At 38.4% G+C, this 23349-nt stretch overlaps 1 protein-coding gene, 1 long non-coding RNA gene and 1 pseudogene across 9 annotated transcripts in view; 1 reads left to right on the forward strand and 2 right to left on the reverse strand.

The window, feature by feature from the left end:
• Window positions 1-418: 418 nt before the first annotated feature.
• On the reverse strand, window positions 419-21610 carry LOC148722476 (uncharacterized). 2 transcript variants are annotated; one of them, XR_015992238.1, is made up of 3 exons: window positions 21470-21610; window positions 20612-20805; window positions 419-712 (listed from the first exon to the last, which is right to left on the reverse strand). It is a non-coding gene; the product is annotated as an uncharacterized LOC148722476 (long non-coding RNA). The 2 variants fall into 2 exon arrangements; XR_015992237.1 differs by lacking the exon at window positions 419-712 and adding an exon at window positions 16085-16142.
• LOC111323304 (uncharacterized) overlaps window positions 1874-23349 on the forward strand; it is a 33270-nt gene continuing 11794 nt past the window's right edge. The window contains exons 1-10 of one of the 7 annotated variants that reach the window (XM_088735246.1): window positions 1874-1947; window positions 2035-2133; window positions 2641-2750; window positions 3609-3691; window positions 4200-4269; window positions 4403-4678; window positions 10653-11396; window positions 19698-19915; window positions 20713-20834; window positions 21486-22432. In XM_088735246.1, coding sequence (XP_088591372.1) covers window positions 1889-1947; window positions 2035-2133; window positions 2641-2750; window positions 3609-3691; window positions 4200-4269; window positions 4403-4678; window positions 10653-11396; window positions 19698-19915; window positions 20713-20834; window positions 21486-21573 — 1869 coding nt within the window. In that variant the 5' untranslated portion in view covers window positions 1874-1888 and the 3' untranslated portion in view covers window positions 21574-22432. Of the gene's footprint in view, window positions 1948-2034; window positions 2134-2640; window positions 2751-3608; window positions 3692-3825; window positions 3890-4199; window positions 4270-4402; window positions 4679-10652; window positions 11397-11986; window positions 12235-12891; window positions 15605-15814; window positions 15980-16008; window positions 16289-17124; window positions 17457-19697; window positions 19916-20712; window positions 20835-21485; window positions 22433-23349 lie in introns of those variants that run through there. The other 6 variants (XM_088735247.1, XM_088735249.1, XM_088735248.1 and 3 more) reach the window with 6 other exon arrangements.
• On the reverse strand, window positions 6099-8157 carry LOC148722477 (ATP-dependent helicase wrn-1-like; annotated as a pseudogene).

The raw sequence follows: 23349 nt of genomic DNA on the forward strand, positions 1-23349 counted from the left end.
TTACCCCCACCGACGCAGCCCCAAACAGTTTCTTTCGAAACTATCAGCCTCTATTCACTTGAGATAAACAGTCAGCACCTTGAAAATTATGTCTACTATTTACTAGTTTTAGAACAAATTTCAGCTGAGTTTCCAAAGTAATCTTGGCCTTTTGTGATTTCTCTTTACTACGCTTTGAGATTGGTCTGAAAAGTTTGCAGTAATCACATGAACCGATCAGATGCAAAAATAAAACCAATCGCGCCTTCTTGTTTTGTGTTTTCCCGCGCTTTGTGCATTCTCACCTTGTTAATAATTTGTGCTTTGATTCGTTATTTTGGGTATCTCCCTTTATTCTGATTGGCTACTGGGTAACCTTTTGTTTATTTCATCTAGCACTCAAATGAAAAGGACACTAAAATTCTATGTTTCATGCCAAATTACTTACGACTTCTCGCTTTACACCCTGATCAGTATGCATATTCTCCATAATGTTTCATACGCATTATTTACGGTACTTACAAGAAGAATTTGTCGAACAGTCAAGAGCTTCTTGGGTTTGTGATTATTTCGTTAAATGGAGATCCCGTCTCCTGCAGGGTTGGGGTAGGAGAGGTTAATTTCCCACACACGAGATTACTGTGTGATGGATGTCCTCCCCTGTGGGGGGGGGGGGGTTGTTTAGGAGTCTTGTTACTGGAACATTAGCTCTGTGAGATCTCTCCTGCCAAATCTGGAGAAGTTTATAAACACTAAATGAAAAATAAATAAATAGATAAATTCTCATGACCTGAATGTTTGATTCAGGGCTGATATTATAAGGAGAAATTAGATGCTAATCAGGGTCAACGAGTTAAACAAGACTGCAAAATGAAAACTCAATGAGATTGAAAAACACAAAAGAGGCAATGACAGACCAAGAAGTAACACGGGTGGCCGAGAAGATTGAATCGGGTTGCAAATGACGCACTTAAAAGGAAATTTTTGGCTCTATTTTCAAGACACTTAGATGGTGAAGTACAACCTCTTTCATATATCAACTGTCATGACAGTTCTCAAAACAAACAAAAAAGAAACAGATAAATAGTCTGTTTTTGTGGGTGATTTATAAAACCGAGAAGATTATCTTTCAGGGAGAAATTATTGCTGGAACATTACATCATGTTTTTCTTGTTTTCATACGCGGTAGGAAGAGAGCGTGAAGAGAGACTGGGCGGCTTTACTGATAGGTGGGATTCTCCGATGTTTATTTACTTTAGTCATTTTGATGTATTTAGTCAAGTGGCACATCTAATTTTTAATTTTGTTCAAATATACGAGAAATCAGTTCTTAAAAACGGATTTGAAATTGTCTTGAAGGCTGCGTTGCCTCTCAGACAAAGATAAATCCAAGAGTTGCACATAGCCTGAAGGTTGCCATACGGTTTAGGGCCATGAGAAATGTCAATCTCATTGAGCTTGACAATCGTTCGTTGTCAACTCAGTGCAGTTTCATTGCTTTTTAGTAGTATAGCCTAAGCTAGGCGGTTAGCTTGTTACTAATGAAGAGGTCATTGTGATATTTAAAAATAAATAACTACAAATACATTTCTTAAGTGATGCAGCTTGTGAATAAAATAATTGTTTACCGTTCATGCAATCTAGAGTTTTACCCTTCAAACTGACCTCCAACTAGACAGGGTAAAACATCTCCATCAAGCTGTGCGCAGAAACTAGAAAAAACCTTTTGCGAAAAAGGGAAAAGTATTTCCGTGCACACGCTTAGGCAAACCAAATGTAGCTTCCTTTACGAAAACTTTCCATCGCCCAGCGAGTTGCGAACACGTAACACCGTACACGTTTGGAAGCCTGGGGACAAGATTTGCGCCAAGACTACAATTATGTCAGCGGCTTACCCAATGAAAAGAAAATGGCGGCTTCGGCTAAGGCGGGAAATGCGATGGACGATGTTAGACAAGTTATTAAGATGTAAGTTATTCATTTTAATTCAGTTGTAAAGTGATAAATACTAAAAAGTTGAATGCTTCATTAAATGTGTTGTTGCCTGGCAAGCAGTCTCGAGGAGAAGATATCGAAGTCGTACGAACTTTGTTTGCGCAGAAGAAAGGAAACTGAATGTTACGTTCAACAAAGTCGCAGTCTTCTCAAGCCATGGTAAGTTACGCCTCAAATTTGTAACAGGTATTATGAATTTTGCGAAAACTGGAATAACTTTATCGTATGTATTCCAAAACTTTGGGTATATTTTCGCTAGGGTTAATGTTAGCAAGATGTACGTGTCTAAGGTCGCAAAATAGTGTGTTCATTTAATGGACTGTATAAGCCACGTACACCACATTTTTGCCAGTACACGATTCAACTTTAACTTTATTTGGGTTGTTACTCTACAGTGGTTTAATTTGCATTGGCTCTTTTGTTTCCACGGTTTTTCTATTTGTTTAGCTTTTCACTTTTGGCAGTTTCAATTTAAGGTAAAGTTAGTCCTGTGCGCTGTTTATGTATCAGTGTCAGTTGATTAGTTCACGTCTTGTAGTGGGTATCGGTGTAATTTGATTTATCTATTACTGTAAGTCTCCATCGGTGGGGGGGGGGGGGGGGGGAAGTCCTTATATCATGATCATAGTCCATGATCACTCCCTGTTTGTGCATGTTTATGTGCAGGCCACTAAAATCCAGAGATAGAAGTGAAGGAAATAGGCAAGGCCCTGAATTGTTACAAACTGCTCAGAATGTGGAAACAAATACTGGAGGCACACAGATTGGCAGTAAAGGTGAGGACTGAATAAATCTGTTTTTATCTTGTGGCGCTGTTATGGTTGGAGAGACAACTTAGAGGGATTTAAAAGGTATGTACTGTTAAACTGGGAATGTTGTTTTGAGGGTGCAGAGTGCAAAGCAGAGGTTTTCACAGCTTAGCCTCTTAACTTTGTGATCAGGCTGTACTTCTGAACCACAAGTCTTCATCAGTGTGCAAGAATTGACAATGATTGGTTTACACATGCAATCCTTGTTGTTGTTGGTTTTTTTTTTGTTGTTGAAATGTTATTCCAGTTATATTGTCTGATGCAGCTGAGTGAGATTGATGTACCAAAACTTACACATTATCAGTGTGACTTAGGCCTTAGCATTGCATCCTTACCCAAACATCTCTTAAGTACCCCCCCATAAGTTCTCCTTAGCAGCAGAAATTACAAATGCTTAAATCTATAACTTAAAAAAAAGATTAAAGAAAGGAAACCACCTGAGGTGACAGTGATAATATTATTGTGGTTTCGTGCTAGAAAAATACCTGGCAGTCTTCTCTAACAGAGTGAATGGTTGTCAGGGTGTGACTAATTAATGACAGGCAGTTAATACACTCTTTACACCCATCCAGGTTTTTTCTTCAATAGTCATGTTTTCTTAAAGTTACTGAAAGTTTTTAGTTGGTTATGTAAATTATGGTTAATGTGAGCTAATTTGATATGTTTACCTGTACATCTAGTTCTCAAATCTGATCAAACCAAAGCTGTTGATGGTGGTTTTCTTGATTGCATTTGAATGAGAGCAACAAACTGTGTATAAGTGTATAATACCAGTGAATCCTAATCATGATGTAATAACTGTGGTGGTTGTGAAATATTTTCTAGCTGAAGAAGCTGAGAGCCAAGAGTTGGCAGCACTTGAAAACCTGCTAGCAAAGGCTCAAAAAGCCAGGGAAGTTCAGGCAAAGGTACTTTATTTTTAGTTTTATCTCAATAGATCAATGTCATTTATGTGTCTTTGGGAAAAATACTTTGCCAATGAAAGAGTGGAAAGTTCCTCTTCAGAAGCCTAACTGTGTAAAGTATGTTTGCCTTTTTGCAGTTGTGCATGGGTGTTGGTTAGAAAATTTGTGGGGATTGTGGAAATGCTGGACCCACACAAAAACGTGAGACTTAAAGCACTTTTTCCTTCTTTCTCTCTTACTTCTCTTTTTTTATTTCTTTTTCTTTTAAACCTGTGCAGTATGCAATGTTCAGGCTTTGGGGAAAAATCTGCTATAGGAGTACTTAAAAAAAAATGATCAGAAAATATGGTGGGTATTTACATGTATTCCCTTATCTTTTCAGTGGCAAAGGAGCTCTAGGAGCACTTTAAAAAAATGATCAGAAAATCTAGTGGGTATTTACATGTATTACTTCCCTTATCTTATCAGTGGTAAAGGAAACTCAATATATAAATGTTTTTTTGTTTTGAAGTTGGATGAGGCTGCAGCAAAAGCAAAGCAAGATGGAAAGATATCGAAAAAACCTCTTCCAGTAACCTCAAGTAAGTTTGTTTTAATTCCTGAACAATTCCTCTAAGGTTGAAGTTGACACATAATTTGTTAGTTGCCATTTGATTATACATTTTTATCAAATTCTGATTTGGCTGACTTGTTCTTTTGCCGATCACATCTTAGAGCTTCTGCAGAAGAAGCCTGGACAACAAACAACAAAGGAAAATCTTCCAAAAGCCTCTAAACCTCCATCCAAACGGCCTGCTTCCGTCACGAAGCCTGGACTCAAGAAACCAGTCATAAAGAGCACTTACAGCGCATCTTATAGGGGGCCCCCCACAGCAAAGTCCCTTCTGAGACCCACGAGCTCTCGGGGCTCTGCTAGCAAGTACCTGGACAGTGTGCTGAAAAAAGATGACAGGAGAGGAACCCACTCAAAAGTTGATCATAAGGAAGGAGGTAGTAGCAATTGTCATTGTTTGCAGGCTGGGTTGGGGGGCCTGGGGTTTGCGGTCAGATGAGAGACCACAGAGGTGTTAACTTGGTCAGTAGTCTCCCTCGCAGCCATTTTTAGTCTCGTCACGCAAGGCTTCTCCCTACAAACGTCTGCTCACATTGGAACAACATTCCTTTCCCTTTGTTGTCTTTGCACCACTGAGACCACTGACATTGTTTCTTATTTGACCAATCAGAGCACAAGAGATTGTAATCAATATCATTATTCCCGCATTTTCAAATTCTGCATTTCATCGTAGTTTCTTGATGGAGGAAACACCGAAGAAGGTTTTGCAAAGTGATCGTTGTTTTATTTATTCCAATTCATTTGAGACAAAACAAAAAATTTTTGTTTTTGGGAAAAGTTCTTTTGATTTTCCGGCGAATATTAGTTTCTGTCTAGATGTGAATGTGAGCTGCTATTCAGCGACCAGCGAATTGTCAGTTTGTAAAGCTTGCTACCGACGATTGATCAAGTTCAAAAAGGCCTCTAATCATCTTGAAGAGCTCAAAGATGAATTGAAGGGAATCTTCAAGGTTTGAGAACTTCCCAGAAAGAAACGCTTATTGAACGTTGAGAGTGACGGTGGAGAAATCCAAGCTTCGTGCCATGGGAAATCCTCGAAATGTTTACAATTCGATCTGATCAAGATCACTTGTACCTCTAATGCTACAGCCAGTTCTAGTATTTCTACCACGATCAGCTGGCAAGATTTCCTATTGGTTCTCTTGGTGTATTGATTTAGATGCCTCAAAATTACATTACTGGATAAACAAACACAAGCAAAAGATGCTAAGGGGTATCAGAGCTAGATAAACAGAGTAAAAAAACAGTTTTTTTTTTGTTGCCCCATGGGAATTTGAATTCTGTAGTCCATAGCTTTTGAGAATTCACACTGTCTATTTAGTATGCCACTGCAGTGTTAAGTAGTCTATGAATAGTCTGGAACAACACAAATGTACGATATATGAGAGCCTAGTGACAAGTATGTGCCAATGATGACAAACTGTTACAGCCAAATGTCAAAACAGGACCCTGAAAAAGTCTGTTAGCCCAGATTTTAACCCAAGAAGTACCCAGGTGCTGCAACTACTGATATAAATGAAGTTGATATAAATGTCTTCATTCGAATCTGATCTATTCAAAAGTCTGAAAGATTTGCAATCTCACTGAATAGTGACTAATAGCAGTCTAAAATTTTTGCTCATTATGCAAGCAGAATACAATTTGATACTGGCTGCAGCACCAATGAAGAGATTCAATTTTCAAAGAATCAATTGATCGATATAACCTATGGAATCTTTCATAGCATCCTTAATCAAACTTCAGACCATTATCGTAAATTTTCTTCTCTATTACATGTACATGTATACAGTAATTTCTTCACAAGTGAAATGTAACAGCAACTAGTGAATCATTGTTAACGTTGCTGTCTTGAAATACATTGCTTACAATTGAAAGAATTCTCTGTGCATGCCTTCTGTCCCATATTTCTACCAAGTTGTAAACATCAGCTGTTGAGAAAATTCTATGCAAGTTATCCAAAACCTGTGATATTTGGTGCTGTGAAAATCCCAACATAAATTGTAAATTAAGGTCTTCACATTTGCAATCGCAGTGGTACCAACCAGTTGCATAATGATGGATTTACTTTATCAAATTGTCTTCTACAACTTTCTGTTGCTGTTGCAACACTCCTCTTTCTTTAGATATAGGCAGAATGTCCTTGTATGCTGTGACAGGGTATTTTGTAATGTTAGCAGAGTGTAGCATACCACATTTGCATTGGGTAGCACAATTGTCACAGCAAAGGTGGGGTTGTTCTGGATAGAGGGACAGACTCAAAGTGATTCAGAAGGGTTTTTCTTCTGCACTCTCCAGTCTTAATGAAAGACTTCATTATCATGGGTGCAGTTGGCATTAATTTTTTGCTATGCTCCTTACGGAATTGAATCTATCTTGTGGATACAAGGAGTAACATCCGAAGGCACAGTGAACAGGCTTTCTACAGCAACTCTAGTTTACTTAAATTCATCTCTGAACCCCATTCTTTACTGCTGGAAGATGAGAGGAGTGAGACAAGCAGCAAAGGACACAATTAAACAAATGTGTCATTTCATGAATTAAACTACCCAAACAGGCAAACTTTGTCTTCAAGGTTTGACGCCTTATAATTAAGGAACAAAAAACTGAATGGGAAGGAAGGGCATCAATATGGTTTAATATAACTCCATGGTATAAAACATATGCAACACTTTGGTGGCCATCCCTTCCTGCCCTACCAGTTTCCTGAACGTAGGACTCCACATTCTTGGAGGGTCCAAAATGTATGACTCTATGAACAACTCTGCAGTCAATGCCAATTCCAAAGGCTATTGTTGCCATTAGTAGCCGGATGGTACCATTGCTTATTGGCTTCAGGAGTACAGGAATGCAACATTTCAACACATGTTTTGAATCATTTCCAATAAACAATAAAGTAAAACATTAATGGTAGCATAAAGTAAACCACACTGTCTTATAGTCTGGTAGTAAATAATAGTTCTTTCTGTTTTTCCCTGACTCGGTTTCAGTTCATCGGTAAGCCAGCCAAAATAGAATTCCAGTTCCATGTCATCCATATACTGCACAACATAAACAACATTTAATTTATTTTGACTTTCCTTAATTTCTAATGCATTTTTGATGTTCAGAAGGTTGAAGTAAGACTAACGGAATGCTGCCATTTTATTATCTTGTGATGTTCCCCTACACATCAAAAGGAAAATAGACAGCACTAATCTATAATGAAATTTCTAATAATAATAATAATAATAATAATAATAATAATAATATAACAATGAAAACTTTATTAATTTTAATAATTTAATAATAATAACAATAATAATAATGCGTATATAAGAACGATCCTTCGCAGTAAAGCACTATTTAAGCAATAGTGGAAATCAGACCTGAAAAAAATTTCAGGCCTGTACGGGATTCGAACCACTGACCTCTGCGATACTAGTGCAGCGCTCTACCAATTGAGCTAACAAGCCAACTGGGAGCAGGCCATCAAATTAATTCGATATAAACCCGTAGATGATAAATCGAACAACAACAAACATATGAAACATATGAGTGAACTGCGGTTATGAGACGTATATAAGAACGATCCTTCGCAGTAAAGCACTATTTAAGCAATAGTGGAAATCAGACCTGAAAAAAATTTCAGGCCTGTACGGGATTCGAACCACTGACCTCTGCGATACTAGTGCAGCACTTTTACTAGTGTTCGATTTATCATCTACGGGTTTATATCGAATTAATTTGATGGCCTGCTCCCAGTTGGCTTGTTAGCTCAATTGGTAGAGCGCTGCACTAGTATCGCAGAGGTCAGTGGTTCGAATCCCGTACAGGCCTGAAATTTTTTTCAGGTCTGATTTCCACTATTGCTTAAATAGTGCTTTACTGCGAAGGATCGTTCTTATATACGTCTCATAACCGCAGTTCACTCATATGTTTCATATGTTTGTTGTTGTTCAATAATAATAATGTCATTCAGTGCTAAGGAACATGCAGAAAGCTGTAGTCTCTAGCTCCTTTAACATTGCCAGGACTTTCAAGGTCCTATCGGACTGAGTTCTTCAAACGACTTTAGCTTCAAGCATAAGTTTTTTTTAGGTTGATGGGACATTTATCTCCATTTTAGGGTCTAGGGGTCTACCATCTTAGAACTTTTAGGTTTTATTTGTGGCAGGACTTTCTAGGTCCTATCAGACTAAGTTCCCTAAATGACGTTAGTTTCAAGCATAGTTTTAATACGTTGATGGGACATTTACTTCCTTTTAGGGTCTAGGGGTATAAAATTTTAAAAAGTTTAGCTTTTATCTATGTAGTAGTGACAATCAAATAGGCTACACCATGGCACCCAATATCAATTTTATTGGTAATCTGAAGCATTCAGAAGTGTATACTGTGATGATAATGTTTTGTATTTAGACACAATATTTTTACAGGTGATCATGTGTAATATAACTCTGACAGAATAAAATAACGATAACCAAAATAAGACCACAGTGCAATACTAATACTGACTACACTATTTACACTTTCTATTTACAATATTTACATTCTTATTGTCCTTTCCTTTATACTGCTTAATTTAGAACATACATGTAACATAACATTTTGCTGCAGACTCGTTTTTATTTAAACACTTACCACAGTCTTACAACATGCGCTTCATCGACGGCAATGGCACAGAGATTTTTGGAATACACAGAGTTCGTTAGCATAAATCTCCAGCGTTACGTTCGTACTGTAACCACGCTTCAGGGGATCCGTAAACTAAGGAATATTCGCCACTTTCAACACGAGTGCGTTCACCATCCTCAAGTGAACTTATGTGAGCTGCTTTTAGCCCTAGCTCCTTTAAATGGGACACTTGGTCGTTCATAAGGCTTACCCAATTGGTGAGACAACGACGACGATAAGACCAGGCTCTTGTGAGGTATGATCAAACACGAGTGGTAGTGCTTGATACAGGAGAGATTTCCCGAAACCAGTAGGAAGATTGACAAATACATCCTTTCTTTCCTCAACTATTTTCCTAATTCCAGTTTTTTGCTGCGCATTTAAGCTAGGAATTCGAAATGTATTACTAACAACATCAAACGCTTCTTCAAAGGACGCCATTTTGAAAGCTTTCAACTCCAAGATGAAACAATGTGAGGCGTATGTGAGGTGTGAGTCGTATGTGAGGTGTGAGTAGTCCAGTGGTCAGTGCGCTGGACTCTGGGTCAGACGGCCCAGGTTCAAGTCCTGGCTGGGGCTTAACGTTGTGTCCTTGAGCAAGACGCTTTACTCACATTGCTGCGTCTTCTCGGATAGGACGTTAAGCCGGAGGTCCCGTCTCTTGCAGGGTAAGGAGGCAAGAGACGTTAATTTCCCACGCACGAGATTACTGTGTGATGGATGTTCTCCCCTGGGGTGGTATGGGTGGGTTATAATATGGGTGGACTAGCTTGAAGGGAATTCATGTTCCTGTTCTAGTCCTTCCCCACTGCGGTTAATGCAGGAAAAATGACTAAACAAACAATATGATTGGTTAGACTACTTTGGTGCGTACAGTTCTCAACATATGTAACCCAAATGGTCATTGGTTGAAGTAGCGGAAAGGAATGTTGTTCGAATGTGAGCAGCCGTTTGTGGGGAGGAGCGTTGCGTGACGAGACTAAAAACGGCTGCGAGGGAGACTACTTGGTCAGATGTTTATTTGATTCTCGTTCCATTAATTATTGTATGGTTGCTGTTGTCTTGATAAGTAGTTTTTTAGAAAAGCTTTTCAAGATAAAAATTAGTGATAATAATTTTGAACGACGTTTCGTCCTCGCTGAGGTCATTTTCAAGCTGATGAAAAGGAAACTTTTTACATATATGTACTAAATTCAAGACGTGGGAATGATAAAGACGATAAAATATGGAAATATGTAAACGCTAGGCGTAAAATAGAAGTGATAAAATTGCAAAGGAGACAATACGAATAAATTAATATGAGAGTTGACGAAAGTAAAACTATAAATTATACGAAGATACCGTAAATTATTATAAAAATAGCTTTGCACGGATTGAGTCTGGCTGTTTGTTTCCATATTTTATCGCCTTTATCATTCCCACGTCTTGAATTTAGTACATATATGTAAAAATTTTCCTTTTCATCAGCTTGAAAATGACCTCAGCGAGGACGAAACGTCATTCATAATTGTTGCTGTTACCCTTTCCTCTTTAAAAAAAATATCCTTTCTTCCACTGTATAGTTTCCAGATCGAAAGTTTTTAAGTTCGCTGGGTGATAGGTTGCCCCTGTGTTTTTCAATGATCGCAAATTATCCAACTACTTCGCTTGTTATATCTAAACATGCTAAATAAATATTTCTTTCCTGTTGTCTTTTTTTAGGAAATATTCCTCCAAGAACTGAACCAGAAACTGGTGGGAAAAATTCTCAGAAGTCCAAAACAAACACGAGAAATGATAGTGACGAACAAGAAGGTGATGCAAGAAAGAAGGATTCACAAATTTCGTTCCCTTCAGGGGAGGAGTCTGCAGTCTCAAGTAAAGCTCCAGAAAAAGCTGATATTGCCAGGGGATCTGCTGATTATTCAGAAGATTCCCAGCGGTTATCAATGAACGAGAAAGGTAGAAAGCCGAGAAGTGTTATAGAAATACCAGGTCAATCCCCGGGATTATCTAAGCCGGCTGAGTCATTTGAAACAGAGGAAATAGATGCACAAGATCAAAAGGAAGATTCAATTGATCCTTTGGTTGATGGTGTCGAGTCAGGACTACCTGGTAAATACCGCAAGTTGAAAGCAACAAGCGTTCGACTGTATTCCGAATTAAGAAAAATCGCCGAAAAAGACGAGGGTAAGTCTTCTCTGCCTTGGCGTAATTTTGTGGAACGTCTCGAAGCAGGGTTTGACTCAGGGCACAGTTCCCCTCACAGAAGAGTTCAGGAAAAATCAAACGCACTTCTTGGAGAACATGAAAAACTGTCGTTACTCACCAGTGCTGTTATTGCTCGAAGTAATGATTTGAAGGATGATTCGTCATGGCAGGATATTTACAAGTGTTACAGACACTGGCAAATTGTGCTCAGTAAATTCAACGAGTTGCAAAAAAGGACACAACAGCTACTGGAAGGTGAGTTAGAAATCTGTCATTTTAACGCTTATGATGCAGCATGATAATATTTTAGTTCAAGTATATACTTACAGGTACGTTCATAGTCTCTTGCTTTCACTGCCGCACGAGCGGCGTGGTCTGCAAGGATCCCTGCAAAAGGTTCTGGAAGTATTTGCACCAGATCTCATCTTCTCGTCTCCATTACAGCTGTTGTTTAGCCTACAGAACAGGCGTATTTCTTGTGTTTTTCAGTCGAACGGAGGCGGCGCAGAGTGCGGGTCGCGCACGAGGGCAGGCAAAAAAAAAAAAAAAAATTGACAACTAAATAGTTATTTATTCGCCCTCCTCCTCTCGCACTTGACTTACGCTTCGCAGTTTATGGTTAATCATGCGAATGACACTTTTCCTAAGTGAAGTATCCGTGTTTCGATTCCCCGGAAAGACTTTCCATGGCGATTTTTCCCACGGTCTGAAATCTTCTACTGGATTTGTCTGTCAATTTCATCGAAAATACGTCGTCTGAAAGTTGTCTTGTCCAGTTTTCGACTTGCTCCAAGGGGTTTGCGTGGCGTAGGTAATATAATATAATTTGTTTCCGACGAACTTAGTGAAATGTCCTCCAACAAACTGCTTTGGAGTGTATTATGGGGCACCACGAGTGGGGTTATCGCAGCGTGGCTTGTCTTCAAATTTTTGGAGGGTAACAGATCTGCAGGATCGAACCGAGCGGGCGAGGAGATCACGGAAGGGACACGCGAACGGGATGATCAGAACAACCCTGCGGAGAAACTGCCCCAAGAAAATGATGAAAGACCTGAGAACAGGGCTGAAGAACATGAAGAGAGGCGTCATTAAGGTCGGTGTTGAAATTTTTATTTTATTTGAAATGTTTCCATCATCCTTTGATGCCCGCCAACATTTCACGCATTTTTTATTGTTCTGTTTTAGTATTAGTTTTTGATGATGCTGGTGATGTTTCTGCAGGTCGTGAACTTTGTTTTCAATGGAACCCAATAACGATAGTATAGCAGCGGGCATAAATTAACACTGAGATTCTTTGCTTTGTTTTAGTGGAACGCAATTATAATAGTGTAGCAGCTGAAACCTACGGTTATCGCATGTTGTTATTTTAGTGGATCGGTGCGTACACAAAAACAGCAGCAACCGGAAATCACGTGTTTTGATTTCGGTGTTGTAATGGGCCATTTTACAGTTGTGTACTTAGTTGCCAAGCCTTTGATTCAGAGTGAGGCTAAAGGTGACCTTGTTGTGATAGAGACCTGTATCTAGTTAGCATGATAACAAAGCGATTTACATTCGAAAGGCAGCAAGGTTTGTATCAAAACAAGGTCACCTCTAGCCTCACTCCCGTCCAAAGGCTTGGCAACCAAGCACACAACTGTAAAATGGACTATTGTAAAGCATCTGAAAAAATCAGCGGGCTTGGACTCATAATCGAGTAAGGTACTTACTTACTTACTTAGTGTTGACATTTTTGTCTTTAATTCAACAGATAGAAAAAGCTGTCAAGGAAGAACGTATACTGTTGCTGACTGATTTGCTGTGTGAACTTTATGAGCCGTTACTCTATATTTGTAACAACTTATTTGCCATAGGTCATGAGTTTTTAGTGTAGGTTTTGGAATCCTCTAAGGATAGTTTGTTAGCTTTGTTACAATAGTAGTAGAAATTCTCGCACTCATTGGTCGATTTTTTGTGTCAATGAAGTTATCCCATCTGGAAACTCGATTTTTAAAGCTTGTTTATTTTCATCTTTAAATAAAGTTATCGACGATAAAAATACGTATCTGCTATCATGTAACGCAACGCATAACAAAATCGACCACATAAAAAGATCGGCTATACTTAGCATTTTCCAATGTCTTTCACCTGCGCCTCGTGATTTCACTTTAATTTGAACATCGTTGACGTCATTTCCATAGTCAGTAAGCTTATCGCCAAGGTTATTGAAAGCGTAAAAGGGCTGACAATACAGCCAACTAGTTCAAGTATGTGTTCTCGCACAGTTTACTGTGAATCCGTTTTGACACTATATGCAAATTACGTCTCGCTCGCAAAGCAGCACAAAATTTGCATATCAGACTGCGCAAGAGTTCGTGACAGTAATTTAGTACATAGGGTGGCCAAGATTGGGTCTTTTTGCCATGTGTCTCTTTTCTTTTGTTTCTGACGATCGTTGTTCCGAAGTTTTCAATCAAACCAGTTCAAAACAGGACGGAGGTCTCCATGGTTTTAATTGACAGAACTACCCTGCGTAATTTGCAAGGCGCGACGATATAATATGAAAAATTTACGAACATGGACTGCCGACTCATTATACTCTCGAAAGAGAAAAGAAACTTCCATCATTTTTCCAAGAGCAGGAACACGCAAAGTATTGTCTTTCTTAAATTTAGAATCTTTACTTTGTTCGCGTGGGAAATTAACATGCACTAATGATGTTAATTTAATTACATAAAATTGAGGTGTTCGATTCTTCAAAAGTAAGTAAGGAGAAAGATAAATTCTTGGTAAAATAGTTCATTAGCGATCTAAAGAGAAATCTGCTACTTGAAAATAACGAATTATAGAGAGAGCCCGCATACTTCCTTTCTCCCCATCCCCTGAACGTTGAACGAACAAATTCAACTGTCACGCAAGCTCGTCAGCCTCTATGCAAATTTTTTAAAGATTCAAGCGAAACAAATTTGCACGCAGTCTGTTAAACAACGGATAAATGGTGAACAGGATCGACGATAGAAAATTCTGAAGATAAGCTCTGAATTGTCGGCTCGATCAGTGTTTTAATGAATTTTGTCCCAAAGAACACCAACACGTCGTATCAAGTTCTCAAGAAACACAAATTGCAAAGTTTAGACGTTTTCAGGACCAGCCGTTTTGATCGAGCCGCGATATAAAGCGACGGTGCAGATGTCAAATTTACGGAGACAACAGGATGGCGTGATTTTATGTCTTTCTTCACGATTTTCAAAAAATTGTTTAAAATCCCAAATTCATCTCCCCAAACTAAACTTTAATTAGTTTGAAAGATCATCAACTCTAGTATTGTCATTCGTAATCTTACGAAATTCTGAACAAAGGCACATGCTCAAAATTATCGTTGCGTTTTGCCTACCGTTTCCACGCAACACGGGAGAGCCATAAGCTCTCGACTTCTCTTGAATACTGGGATTAATCTAATCTTTATGAAATCACGGTGTTTAGACTAGGACAAGTTGTACAACAACTTGGAACTATGAAAGCTTTTTCTGGCGCAATTGTTTTGATACGCGAGTCGGGGGAATCATGACCTATTTCAAACATGTTCAGTGTCGCTAAATCGACCCCAGGACTGAAAATGAAACGTTTTCATTTTTTCGGAAACAAATAACTTTTTCAAGGAAAAAGGAAAAAACTACACAGCAATTGTATTATTTCTAAAGGCTACTTGTATGCAAAAGAACAGTGAATTTCAGTTTTTTTAACTTTGCCATGCAATGTTTGATTTTTGCACAGATTTGCTCTTAAAGTGTGAAATGTTTTGTAATGGTTTTTTATCAGTTTTTTCTTTTTTGGTGTAATAGAAAAAATCCGAGCCCCAGATGGATCGGATTTTTTCTATTACACTAAAAAAAAATTGTTTCATCTTCACATGTTTTCTTTTTTGTTCCCTTTTTCAAGATTTGTAAACCTCCTACGTAGTTTAAATTTTGTCGTCAATCGGAGTAAATATTACAGAAGATCGTACTTTTCGCGTGTGATTTGTTTTGTTCGACCAAACGGATTAAACTACGCACCATAAATTATCTCACCCAGGAAAAAGAAAAAGAAACAGATTCCACACGATTATTTAGTGGATCACTCGCTTATCATTCTGATCTTGAAGGTGGTGGTATCATTACTTAGAATTCAACATTCAAATGGGACATCAGGAGGTCAGGATGATATTGGCGTGATTTCCATACTGAGAAACCAATATGCAAATGATATCAGAAAGGGGAATCCCCCGTAAAGATTATGCTATGAAGAGAATGTTATATCCAATACATTTATTCCCTCGGACCAGACATGTAATGATTCAGTAGTTTCCGTTGGAATTTGATCGCTTTCCACTTGATCCAATTATGAAGTTTATTTTTATGTACGCTTGCTATCACTCTCATGATCACCATTTCACCTTGCCTAGCCAATCGCCCGCAACCTTCTCGAGTGACTGTCTGGGGCTTTATGTTATAGTCACCTTGGCTATAGGTAAAACGTCTAATTTGCGGTGATCGTAAAGTCCAGTAGGAGCAAATAAATACGGCACTAGATTGAATAAGAAATGATAAACGTTATATATGTTCATCGGGAAAGATTATCGCAGTATTCGGGGCTATGTCCGTAGGAGTAATATTTTAAACCAGTCAACACCTTTGAATTCTATTTATCAACAGTTTTGTTTACAAAAACGAGTAACGATCCATGTGTACATATTATTTTGGGTTCCACTGACAAATCGAACAACGCGATCTCAGTGCAACAAAGTCCCAACAAAGCATATGGTGTCATGTGATTTCGTCAGATCGTGTGTAGGGACAAGGCAAAAGGTGTGTCAGGTTGCCCGATTGCTGTTGTCTTGTGTGTACAGGGTCGCAGCAGATGAAATCTTCAAGCGACGTTCATTCGATAGCCCTACCAGAGATGTGTTCTTTGGAAGAGTTTTTGTATAGTGCACTCTTTGGGGTATTTGTCGGAGGGGTTGTGACATTCCTGATCTCGAAGCTGTCGAAGAGTAAAGAAAGAGAGGCAGACAGAGGAAGAAGACGACCGAGTTGCTGTGATAACCCGCCTGAGAAGCAGCCTGTCAAAAATGACGATGAGACGCGCGAAGACGCCTCAAGAACACGAGGAGAGGTTTCAATTAAAATGTGAGTACAGATTTATCCTCTGAAATATAGTTAGTATTTAAACAATTTTGGCCGCTGAGTAACTATTAAGTGATGTGGAAAGTGAATACCGGTACGTTCTGATTTAGAATGGGTAATATTAGAATCAAAAAGCGGCGTTTGGCTGGTAAAATTGTAATTTCGTTTTGGTTATAGTAATAGTAATACTTTATTTAACGTGGAAATACGCTTAGCTTAAGAGCTAGTTTACAGGTATTCCACCTAATACCTAATGAAAACCTAACAGCTAACCTAACAGCTAACATCGCTAATATCACAGCGTGTAAAATCACAAATTAAATACTGATTAAAAGCTTTTTAAAACTGTTATTACAATATTACCACCGCAATCAAAATACTATTAAAACTAACGTTACAAATTAATCATTATGGCTATGAATTCCTATAACCTCTAACTCCTAGACTCTGATTGTCGATTCTCCCCCTAAAGCTGCTACACATTTCCTTATAAATTAGTAAGGAGAATTTGGTGTTAGATCAACAAAACAAACTCAATTTGTTAATTTTAAGTATTCTCATCATCTGTTTGCATAATAATGTAAGATATTATAGCGAGAGGTTACATTTTTGGCGCTTCTGATGGTTCAGCCTTTGCTAAGTTACCGTAAAGCTAAAATATGTGTCATCATTTCCGTTCATATGTTTTGCTTAGGAATCAAGTTTTACAACCGGGGATGTTTTGATATCGCATGACAATAGAAAAAACAATAAGAAATATAGAATTGCTGAAGCGAAGCGCTGAACCGTATTGACGTAATTATAATTGGTAACTTTATATTATTTGTTTCATTCGACAGAAACCAGGAGCGCTTTGATCCAATTTTCTGGCATTTCTTCAAGCTGTTTTAACGTACAGGAATAAAGCTATAAAACTGTAAATCTGTGATTTAACTCGTTTGTGACAGGTCATGATTGACTTGTTGTGGTCGCATGATTGAATGGTTCATATCTGATCAGGATCTGTTACTTACAACTTACATAGAACTACAAGCATCAATCGCAAGTATATGTTTGTTGTTTTAGATATTAGGAGTTTTTTTTTTTGTATCTCATTCCTTTTAAACGACTTGTGAACTTTAAGTTACAATTCGTGTCCCTCGAGAATAATAAACGGAACTTGTGACTTGTATTGATCTTAGTCTGGACAACTTTTCCTGAAACGAAAAGACCGATCCGTAGGAATTTTGAAGAATGAAAACGGTCGTAGTTTTCAGTGAGTTATTTATCAGAAGTTCTACTTCGAAGATTTTGGTAAAAATGCCAAAAGTTTCGTAACTTGAAATTGACCTGTACTGTTCCCTCAACGATTGAGAACGAACGGTAAACGAACGATTGCGTGACTTCCAAATCGACTTTTCCTTATGCAAATGATTTTGTGTAGAATTTCGGGGATTCCCCTATCTTTACACGACGTCACGTCTCACGTGTGAATTGTCTCATTTCCAGTCGCCTGCGGCGCGAAATTGAAATAAAGTAAAACTGCGACTTGGTACGAAATGTACCAAGTATACTGGTCATACACGTGTTAATGACAACGATGGAATTACTGAAAGGATTCATGAAAATAGCTTTTTGGAGAAGATTTTTTTTTTTTATTAGTAACATGTTGCATGCGTGTACACAGAAACGAACTTTTCGATGGAACCGGCAGAAAAAAAGCTTATTGGGCATGTGTTCATCGCTTACTGCAGAATTCCGGTGCTAACCTTTTGCACTTTAACATGCATTGAGCGGGTCCTTGCAAAGAACTGAGACTTAAGGTATGGTTGCTTGGAAGCTCAGAGTCGCCTGAAGTGTAGTTTCAACTTTTGAAAATTATTAAAGGTGGGGCATTCAGTTCATTTACTTAGACTGTTTCGAAATGAAATTAAGTTACTGTTCTTTTTTTTACGAGCGTGAGACAAAGGAAAAGAATCGAACTCTGCACCGTCGATTTTAACCATCGAATGCTCTGCCCCAGTACTGCAGAGGACTCTATGGTGGGTTGGATCATATCGGATATATCAACTGAGGGTCTTATTTACAGACATTCTATTGTTTGTGTGAATGTATTTTTACTTTTTTATGGTTGCGCTATTTTGAAAGATGCAGGACAGCAGGAATAAGAATTTTCGATTTTTACTCAGATCGTCGTTTCTGAAACCAAAAATGTACTCTGATACTTAAGTACAAAGTTTCCGAGCATTGAGTCACCGAACGGGTTCAACAAGTACTTTAGGTTCAGTGATGCATCCACAAGGGAGCAGAATACAAACATAGAACGTTACGCTGTCATGTTTAGGGGAGTAGATGATATGACTACCGCATTGTTTACTGTTTGACATCACGGGCAGCCATATCGTTTACTTAAACAGTTAAACTTTGGTAGCCGTATCAGTATTCTCGGAATGAGAACTATTTTCTTTTGTAAACGCATGCGCGGAGATGAGGGGAAAATTGAGTATACTGATAAGCGAGAGAAAGTTACTCTCAAGAACGATTATGGCTCCCGTGTAGGAAAGATAGGAAACCATCATCCGTCAGGCCACCAATGCAGTGTAAGTTGTGTCGGACACGAGACTTACAGAGAATATTATTGCAGGGCTCGAACTTAACTTTTTAGTCCACTAGCAAAGTTTTGCAAGTAAGATTTTTTTACTAGCAAAAGTAGGAACCTCACAAGCTACTTTTCAATGTGGTCATTTTCCCTTTGAGAACTAAATCAATGTTAAGATTTTCAGCGACCTGAAAAGTTAAAATAAATGTGAAAATGTGTATCAAAGCGTTAATTTTGTGGTCTCGTTTGCCGCTGTCCTGACATCCACCACCTATTTACTCCAACAGCGTATTTTTTTAAATCGAAATTCTCCTGGATAAATATCGGTACTCCAAATGTTTGCTAGAGGATATTTTCTAGACTCGCAACTTCAAAAAACCACTCGCATTTCGCGAGTTTGTGATTGTTAATTTCGAGCCCGGTTACATGTATTGGTGAAACTTTTAGCACGAAATTTTGTAAGGGTGGTACCTCCATTATGTTTGGAAAATAGACTCTAGGCACCAGATTATCCCTAGATAACTCTGGCGACGGAAGTTAGTGATCTTATAACTAAACACCAACAGTATTCGTCTAGAAACAAACAACCATATACCAAGGCAGGAAACCGACACACCAGTGTCGAGAGTATTTATTGAGTTGTGGGTTACAGTGTCAACCTATCAATTCTCCAATATTGTGTTTTAACAATTCTCCTAATTCTATTTCAGAGAATTGCTAATTTATCATTTTATGTACACCCATTCAAGCTGGACTGAGGCACATGACCAAAATTTTAGATTTTGGAATTAAAAGGCAGGAAAACATTTTAAAAAATTATTGTTATCATTTCAGTTGAAGAACAACTGAACGAATGCTGTCCTTGCGGCAACTGTGGTGCGTTTGAGCAGGACCACCCTCGGGACACCTCGATTGTCCAGGAGTGGAATAAAGGGTGTGTGCTTCTTTCACGCTGGATACCTGAGGAAATTCAACACTGCGCAAGCGTGGAATTATGCTCGGGGTTTCGCCAACATTACGGCACAATGGACTTTACTTACTCCTCTGTTAAGGTAAGAAACGAACTTAGCACGTCCCAGACAAAGTTAGAAAAGTTGTCTGTATTGATCGTGGTGATGTTATAGTAGTAAAATCGAGAGGGTTGCATTTAAGGCAATGGGTTTTGAATGTGAATCGCGTGCAATGAGATCCTCCTTGATCAGTCTCTAAGTGGATTTGTGCTGAGACTGCAGGTTCCATCTGTTTACCGATGTCATAAGCCAAGCGGAATGTTGGGAGAACAAGAGAAAAGTTTATAAATCACGAGCCGGAGGCGAGTGATTCACACAATTTTCGAGTTATTACACCGCTAAGCCGATAGAAATTCGAGACTTTTGCATCCATCAGATAAACTTGAAACAAAACACTGTATGTTTCAATTTTTTTCTGGGTTTACCAATGCAATAGGCGATAGGGTTTTGAACCCTCAGGGCGCTCGAAGTGTCTGAGTTTTTTTTTTTCTTATTCTTGTCGCCCTGTTTGTGAACGTGTTTGGGTCCTCAGTTTGTACAACAATGCCAAATGCGCTGCGATCTCACCAAAATTAACCATCTATAAATATTGTTAAAGCAGCAGTTAACCCTTTAACTCCCTTGAGTGACCAAGATATAATTTCTCCTTACAATATCAATACAATATCAAGCACACAAGTAATAGGAATATAAACAAATATCAATTAGTTGATCCAAAACCAAATTCTCTCAACTTACCTGATAGGAATTGTATGGCAAACAGTGAGGAGAATTGCCACTGAGATCTTGGGAGTGAAAGAGATCAAAGAATTACATATCCGTTTTGTTTCGTTTTACAGGAGCTTCGTGAACTTGTTGGACTCCATCACGACGTTCAGCTTCTCTGTCTTGAGTTGCACGTGAAACGGTTTGTCGGTGATAGGCTGCTGCCTCTATTGGAAAAGATAGATCCACTGGACAGGTGAGACACAAAATCGTAAAGTCAAAATATCGTTTTCATTTACATCAAATATCGGCATAAATACTTCGATAAAGTTTCCTTCAAAAGGCAGGATAATTAAATTGAAAGTTATTAGTTAAAATGAGATAACGGTTTCAAGTTCTAACAAAGGTCAAAGATAGGCAACGAAGTCATCGATTTGTGTGGTTAGATCATTATCATATTCCGACCACCAAACACTTTTCAGAACATTAAGAGAATCCGTAAGTTTGTACAGTGCGCAAAGTTTAAATCTTAAAACTGCTTAAAAACGCCGAACATGTTTGTTTTTCGTCCTGATTGATAGATTTTTTACCAAGAAAAATAGATCGAATGAATGAAATTAATGTAAAATAAATAGTGAAATAAACGTTTAAAATGACGTATTGAAAGATTCCCTTCAGCTGCGAGGCAGTTAAGAGGGAAGTGTTCGGTAAACATGAGCAGAAAGGTGCCATGGTTTGAATAACGGTTTGGAAAGTTTTGGGCCCGGCCTTTCATCAGTGAAATTAAAAAGCTCGTTGAATAATAATTGTTAAACAAATCAGTTGAAATGACTTACATTTCAGCTCAATACGACTCTGAAATCAATCTTGTTCTTTTTTTTTTTTCCTTACCGTTTTTCTTTCTCAGTGAATTCCTTCGTTTGTATCGCGTGGTTCATGGTCTTCTTTGTGGAGGTGGCAAAGTTTTTCCAGCCATGGTCATCGATAATATCTGATGAGCTCAAGCTAAGTTTCATTCAGCAGCTCTCTTGGCAGCAACTCCGGATAGCTGCTTGTCTGGGGCTATCGTCAGCTCGTTTTGGGCTATGTCACTGGCAGCGTGATAGCCAGGACTTTTCTGTGGCTATATTCTTGATGAATAACTTCATGAACAGGTTGACAGTTCCATTGGCGACCTGTACTTTTAAAGAGGATCTTTGCCAAAAGACTCCGCCGTAAATTTAGGTTCTTCTAGGTTGTAATACTCTGTCACGACTCGCCTTCAACTGTACACAATATGACCAAAGACTTCAATCAGTGTATTGCTATTCATAGCGCTCTTGTTCGACAGACAATGATCAGATAGGCGGAACTCTATCACTCTTAAATAAGCTGTGCCTTTCCTTTCGTAACCTTTAATGTTCTTTGTGGATCTTACGGTTTCGAACCTATTGGAGTTAGAGCAAGGTTCTGAATTAGACTAAACAAGACAAGATCAAAGAACAAGTTGTTATGCTGCGCTGATGGTCAAGTGAAACACCATTTATGATCAACTATAAGTCGATAAATGGAGAATAACCTTGAAATACAACGGGCCGTAATAATTATAAATAATAATAATAAAAGTTTTTTGGGCGCAGTTAGTAAACTCAGTGCGCTTTCATTACTATCTAGGAAATAGTAATAAATTAATTGATACCTAGAAAATGTTTCTCATAACAGTAATAAATAATATAAATGAAATAATTAATCGGGAATTAATTGATATAAAAGCCAGGTACAGTTCCTTATAAAATAGATCAAGAATAAAATTTCCGAGACAAGAATGTTTTGAGGGAAGATTTAAAAAATGAAAGAGACGTAGTATTTTTAACAGATCCCAGTAGACTGTTCCCTAATATAGGTATGGAGAAAGAAAAGTAGTTTAGAGGATGAGCGTAAGTTTCGCTGGGGGCAGTATTGTTGGAGGAAAGATGACAAGTGAGCTGGACAAAGACCATGGATAATCTTGAAAGTGATGAGCAGAACTTTGAATATAATCCAAGACTCAACAGGCAGCCAGTGTAGTTCTCAAAGAGCAGGTTCGATGTGCTCGTATCGTTTGGTTCCAGTGATAAGGCGTGCGGCAGTGTTTTGACTTCTTTGAAGTTTATCCACTCTCTATTTTGGGAGATCATAGAGGATGCTTTTACAGTAGTCTAGACGTGATGCTACAAGTGCATTTACTAACAGTTTTAGATTTTCCCTGGTGATATATTTGCGAATGCGACCGAAAGACCTGATGACGCTCGTTGCTTTCTTACATGTGTCGATTATGTGGTATGTCAGTGATAGGTTTTTATCTAAATTTGCACCAAGATCACGAACTCTCTCACTTAGTTCGATGACGGTATTAACAAAAGAGAGCTTCTCGATTTTAGGTGTGTGATGAAAATAGTATAACCTCCGTCTTTTCAGCCCTACTTCTCAGCATAATTTGTGTCTTCCATCTTGTTACATCCTCCATACAATTTCGGAGAGCAGTCAGAGATAGAGCCTGATTTGCAGGATCAATAGCTATACCTAGTTGAGTGTCATCTGCATAAAATAAAGAATTCAAGTTATGGCGAGCAATTACATCTTGAAGGGGAGCGATATACAGGGTGAAAAGTAATGGTCCACGTATAAACCCTTGTGGGACACCATAACGCACAACACAATCACGCATGACAGGCCAGCACTGTAGCTCTTAACTTTTTTTTATTAATTTTGGATATATCAACAAAGTTGAAATGGTAAATTGGCCACCGTAA

Source organism: Stylophora pistillata, chromosome 10, assembly GCF_964205215.1.
Source record: "Stylophora pistillata chromosome 10, jaStyPist1.2, whole genome shotgun sequence".
Lineage (NCBI taxonomy): Eukaryota > Metazoa > Cnidaria > Anthozoa > Scleractinia > Pocilloporidae > Stylophora > Stylophora pistillata.